General features: G+C 37.0%; 1 protein-coding gene across 1 annotated transcript; it reads right to left on the bottom strand.

The window, feature by feature from the left end:
• Positions 1-892: 892 nt before the first annotated feature.
• LOC137745807 (purine-uracil permease NCS1) lies at positions 893-2,953 on the bottom strand. Its single transcript, XM_068485818.1, has one exon. It carries the CDS (start codon positions 2,825-2,827, stop codon positions 1,103-1,105), a length of 1,725 nt encoding a protein of 574 aa, XP_068341919.1. The 5' UTR covers positions 2,828-2,953; the 3' UTR covers positions 893-1,102.
• Between the last annotated feature and the right edge of the window lie 3,327 nt (positions 2,954-6,280).

Genomic DNA, 6,280 nt, shown 5'->3' on the forward strand with positions numbered 1-6,280 from the left:
ATTGTAGTAAGTTATTGACTTGTTAGTGCTTGAGAGCTACTGTAAATGCACGCGTGTGTTTATATTTACATTTGTGAAATGCCTAACATACAAAAGGGCAGGTGTCATATCCTAAAAAAGAGAAAGGGAAGCCAAATGAAAATATTGTGGCCCAGCAAGATGGATGCCCGCTCCTTTTTTTTTTCTTCTTTATGGTACATTTGGAGGCCCACTCTTTCTTCAGGTAGCTGCTAGCTATGAGTTGCTCAATTTAAACTTGAAACCTTGGTTATTAGAGAATAAAATGGAGAAAAAGGCTTGCTCGAAGTCCCTGTCAAGACAGTTAAAACAGTGCAGATGACGCTTTACTGCAGTGACGAAAAGTAAATATGCTTATACATTATGATGCGAGTTCATTCTCCAACGATTCTTCTTCTTCCTAACAACTATTTAACCCACTACACCATCACTCTACTAAAAACAGAGAAAGTTAAACCGGTCAAGTCAGTACTTAGTTCATGTATTGGGAACTCTCCACTAAAAATAACAGGAGAGAAAATAGGAGGAGAGCTGAAGGATGAAAGCAATGCAGGAAGATTGAAGAAAGCTGATGAAATTAATGCCTTCTTTGCTTGTATGGGATGTGATTTTGTAATTGGCATGTTACGTAGGATCACTGTGCCATACCCAAAATTTATTACTGTGAAAATTGAAAACCTTTGACATAATATATCATATCAGGTTTGTTTTTACCCTTCTAGCAAAATTATTATGTTACACTGAGACACCGTCATCAAATATAATCATCAAACGCTCATCTTTCAATGTTTGTCTCGATCACTCGATCACATGGCCAACCATTAAGCATGCGGACCTTGCTAGTCCCATAAATTTTAGACAAATGAAAGGGACTATATACCAATAATGCATCACTCATAATCTTATAATTATATTACAAGTAAATCCCCTTTGGCTGCTGTAATGCATATTCGATAATACAATTTTTCAAGGTAAGCAAACCCTACAGATGGCTTATTATACAAGAAATTTCAGATTTGAAGTCATCCAAAATGTCTACAAAGTGAAGTTTCCTTCTTTACAAACCGTATGGAATTTTGCTATCTTAGTTTGCAGGACGCAAGAGGGGGTCTTGTGCAGGTTGAGACTCCTGCTTTCTTGTCAAACGTGACAGAAGCCAGTAGAAACAACCAGAAGAGAAAAAGCTGAAAAACCAGGCATTGTTATATATGATCACATAAACATCTGATATCGACACAAGAACGCCGACTTTCTGCAAGAAGCCCGGAACCACGGGCACAATCCCAACAAGAAGAGCTGCCATGGCTGCTAAATTGTAGCCTCCTGAATAGTAGTAATCCCCAAAAGCACTCGTGGAGTATAAGTCCTTGAGGCTCAAGTTTGTGTTTCGGATAAGATAGTAATCTGCGAGAATTATGCCTCCAATTGGACCCAACAGAGCAGAATATCCAACCAGCCAAGTGTAAACAAAGCTCTCACTCGACTTCAGAAGCCGCCAAGGTTGAAATGCAATCCCAAGCAAGGCTGTGACAATGGCTCCGCTTCGGAATGTGAACTTTGAAGGGCTCAGATTGACAAGAGCATTTGCAGGGGCAACAACATTGGCTGCAATGTTGGTTGTGAGAGTGGCAAGACTAACACCGACAATGGCTAGGATTATTGTAGTGAACCCTCCAATTTGCCCGAGGAGTTGGATGGGGCTCGAAATCACACGTCCAAAAATCACTTCTGTGGAGCAGGTCACAGCTAGACCAACAAATGTGAATGCCCCCATGAAGATTGGAAGCCCGGCTTGACCAACGATTTGGTCAGTCTGGCTCTTGGCATACCGAGTGAAATCCGGTATGTTAAGAGCAAGGGTAGCCCAAAAGCTTATGTTAGCAGTTAGGGATGGAAAAAAGAGGGACCAAAACTGATTTGTGGTTAGTCTAGAGGACAAGGAAAGCATGTGGCTAAAACCGCCGGCCTTAACATAAGCCCAAATGACAAGGCAGGAAGTAAGTGTGATGAGAATTGGAGCTGAGTACTTCTCAAGCTCTCTGATTCCATCCATTCCTTTCCAAACAATGGCCAATTGGGCAACCCAAAACACAATAAAACAAGCAAATTCCAATGGGGATGTGCCTAGCCAAGGTAGGGTTTGGGACATATAGGATTGCTTAATTGAATTTGGTAATAGAATGAAGATTGCTTCACCACCAATCCAAGTCTCAATTCCATACCAACCACAACCAACTAATGCTCTAAGAAGAGTGGGAATATGAGCACCATGAATACCAAACGAAGATCGAGCTAAAACAGGGAAGGAGATGCCATATTTTGTGCCTGGATGGCCTGTTAGGATTAGTGGGACTAATAGGATTATGTTGGCAGCTACAACTGTGGCAATTCCTTGCCACCAAGCCATGCCAAGGTCAACAAGACTGCCAGCCAAGTAGTAAGTTGGGACTCCGACAACTAGTCCAATCCAAAGACAAGCCATTTCCCGCTTGGAAAATGTCCTTTGATCAGGTCTTGTGGGCTTGAGATCATCATTGGTAAGGGTTGGATCGGATTCAAATTCGAATTCGTCGAAATTGGGACTAGGGTTGTGTTTGGTTGATGCCATGGTGGTGAAAATGGGGCTTCTTCTAAGTGAGAGGTGGTGGATATTGGATTGTACATTGGTGATGGTGTGGAATTTGGTGGTTGAAAATAAAGGGGTGGTGGTGGAATAGTCAGAGTGAGAGGACGGTTTTGGGTTAATTCTGGTGATTGCAGAGGCGTGGAGATGGGGATGGAGATGGAAGTTGAGACACTTGAGCATCATGATTCAGTGGGATTCCAGATGAGCTGTTGGAATCTGTGGTATCTGCTTGACATAGATGATGAGTGGTGGATGTTAGCCTATGACTTTTCTCTCTTTAGAGTCTTGGATCAAGAGCTTGCGGGCAAGTCTACAAATCTCTTATATTATATCTTTTTTATTTTTTATTTTTTTTCTGAATCAAACATTTGGAATCAAATTTCAGACGAGATTAATAAAATTTGTTTGGTGACTTTTAGGAGATTAGAATAACAGTTACTAAATCAAACATTTGGAATCAAATTTCAGACAAGAATAATAAGATATGTTTGATGACTTTTAGGAGATTAGAATAACATTTATTTTATGGATTAACCTCCTTAACTCATACGCCATTTAGAGAAAAGAAAGATTTTCAAATCTACAAGGAATACTTTTCGTTTTATACAACAATATATATTACAAGGATGAAGGAATATTACTAGTTTTTAGTACTGATTTTTAAAATAAGGGTAATTTCACATTTTTCTAAAGTATTTAGTTACAAGTTAGCGTTACCCACCCGTAGTGAATATGTGATTTTTTTATATACATTAATGAAATAAAGAATATGTACACAAAAGATAGGGAGCCAAGATTGTGGCCCATAAAAAAGGGTAATGCTTGAGAGACTAAATCTAGAGATAAAATTTGTAAACTAAATTATGTGTCACCAATAGGAATGAGTACGTTTATCAACGTTTAAGTAATAAATCAAACATCAACTTTCAATTTTTTTTTTTTTTTTTTTTTTGTGTGCAAATTTAGTCTCCCTCGAAGGAGATGCACAATCACATTAGAGTTTCTCAAAACAAACTATTTCTCGATCCCAAATCGTTGAGTTGAGTTGTCATGTAGCTATTGATCAAAGATTGCGAAGAGGAAATAAAAAGTTCTTATCGTCAAGCATGTTAAAAGGATTGTAAAACAAAATGAGAATGTAGAATAAGAATTTTTTTAATTTTTTTTTTAAAGGGATCAGCTGGTAGCTTCGTCACGTCAGTCCACCATTCTAGGGACTAGGAAGACTCACATAAACATTTCAACTGCTCTCTAACCACCATCATTCGTTTCACCAGCATCAGGAAATTCAAAATAAGAAGGTTGCAAACTTCCCCATGAAAAACAAAATAACCATATGATAGCATTAATCATATCGTAGGTTTTAACTAAAACAGGAAGTTGAACACATTTAAAAAGATGCATTTTTCAGTTGCCCATCCTCTAGCTCGTTGTGCTATTTCTCATTCAGATGTTAATTCTTGGATAGAAGGAGAAGCAATTTGGTACATTTTTATTTATTTCATACTGTATTTGTCTCGTGCTATTTCTCATTCAGATGTTAATGCTTGGATAGAAGGAGAAGCAATTTGGTGCATTTTTATCTCGTGCTATTTCTCATTCAGATGTTAATGCTTGGATAGAAGGAGAAGCAATTTGGTGCATTTTTATTTATTTCATACTGTATTTGTTTCACGATTAAGTAAATCGTTCTGTTGCTATTAGAAAGAAAAAAAAATGTAGGGAGATGTAGCAGTCTTGTTTTGTTTTCATTCGCTTGGTCTCACCCTATTACAAAGCTATGCCGGAAGGAGAAATTTTGTAGTGCGGTGCTAAATTTACTATTGTGGCACTGGTAGAAAAAACTACTTGCGCGACCAAACTTTATGCAAAACATCCAATTTTGTTGCGTAATGGACATTATGCGACGAAATGTTTCTTTGCTCAAGATTCCTTTGCATGACGAAACTAACTACTCATCGCGCAAAGGCCGAGAAATACGCGCAAAACTAGAGAGTTGGGGCCAACATCTTGCGCAGCGACCCTTTTTCCCACGTAATTCTTGCGTGACGAATTGGTCGTCGTGCAAAACTATCAGAAATGGTCGGTGAGACATTTAAGGCAGAGTAATTACTACAATATTTGCACGACGAAGCCTTTGCCGCGCAAAGGACCCACGAGTTCTATAAAATCACAGATCCACTCTTCCTTTTTTCTCTCATACTTTTCCCCAAACCCCTCTTGGCCTTCTCGTTTTCTTCTTCCCCAAGCCCGTCATATCCTAATTCTTGTTTTATTTTTTTGTATGATGGCCGATTCCGCTGTTGCTCCAACTAAACAGGGATGTGAGGGAGAAGGATCTCATAAAGGTAATACCAAATTAGTTTGCATAATTTTTTTTTTTTTTTTTTTCCGTATAGAAAAAAAAAAAAAAAAAAAAAAAAAAAAAAAAAAAAAAAAAAAAAAAAAAAAAAAAAAGTGTCTAGGCGGGTCAAAAGGGGGAACAATGACGGGCCAAGGTGAATTACCTATGAATCGTTCTGTGGATCTAAGAAGCAAAAGGTGAGCACGACATTGGAACAATATTGTAGAACAAATGTCCTACGGGGTGGGCGTCTTGGAAAACATGCCAGAGGACATGAAAAAAGTCTATATTGGATGACTTATGAGTAAGTGTCGTAGTAAGTTAATAATTATTTTTGTTATATATTATAGTATAATGTTTAATATTTAATTATTTTTTGTACAACAAGCTAATTATATTATTGATCAAACGGACCGTAACCTAATGAAGTTCATCGATGAAATATTTAAGAGGCATTACTAGGAGTGGAAGTCTGACGTCAAGCCAAATGTAGAAACACCACTAGCACAGTAGATGTTTTATTTAGATGTTATGGACGAATAAAATAATTTTTTAATTTGTATTTTTGGATGGTAGCTTTAAAAGAAAATTTAATTTGTATTTGGATTAAATATTTACTTTAAGTATTTATATGCTTAATTTGATTTACCTTATATGGATGATTTGAATAGTTTATTTTCTTAAATTTATTAAAAAAAATTAGGCTATATTGATAAACTTTAAAAAATAATAAATAACTTGTGCGATGAAGACCCATATTCGTTGCTTAAAGTGTTTTAGTGGGACAAATTAGACATTCATCGCTCAAAGATACTTCACAGGGTCAAATAGTTCGTCGCATAAAGTGGAGTAGGGTTTATCAACGATATATGTTTGCGCGATGAAGGGCTCGTCGTGCAAGGTTTTCGTGTTTATAATCAAAATGCTTAGCTGGGAAAGGCAAAAACTGTAAAAGTTGGTGCCTCCCTACGTCTCCCTCTCTCATCTCTCTTCAAATCCACCTCCTACTCGCTCCGTTTCTCTCAAATTCATACTCTAATACTTCCTCCATCTCAATCTCCACCTCCACCTCCATATCAATGCCTTCTCCCTTCATCAATCTATCCTGCAATATCCAGTTAGCGATTTGATTTTGTATTTAATTTTTTCATTGTGAATTCATACTTACAAAAGTAAATTTTTTTTCTATAGGATTGTTGTATATGTTTATCAGGGAAGAACAAATTTGAAGTTATTTTCTTTGCTAATTTATTTTGTATTAATTTAAGTTATTTAATTTATATTTTAAAATT

This window comes from Pyrus communis, chromosome 9 (assembly GCF_963583255.1).
Source record: "Pyrus communis chromosome 9, drPyrComm1.1, whole genome shotgun sequence".
Classification (NCBI taxonomy): domain Eukaryota; kingdom Viridiplantae; phylum Streptophyta; class Magnoliopsida; order Rosales; family Rosaceae; genus Pyrus; species Pyrus communis.

Bases quoted from the DNA above. Each gene is read 5' to 3' on its own strand.
- LOC137745807 (XM_068485818.1), bottom strand. From the start codon at position 2,827: ATGATGCTCAAGTGTCTCAACTTCCATCTCCATCCCCATCTCCACGCC.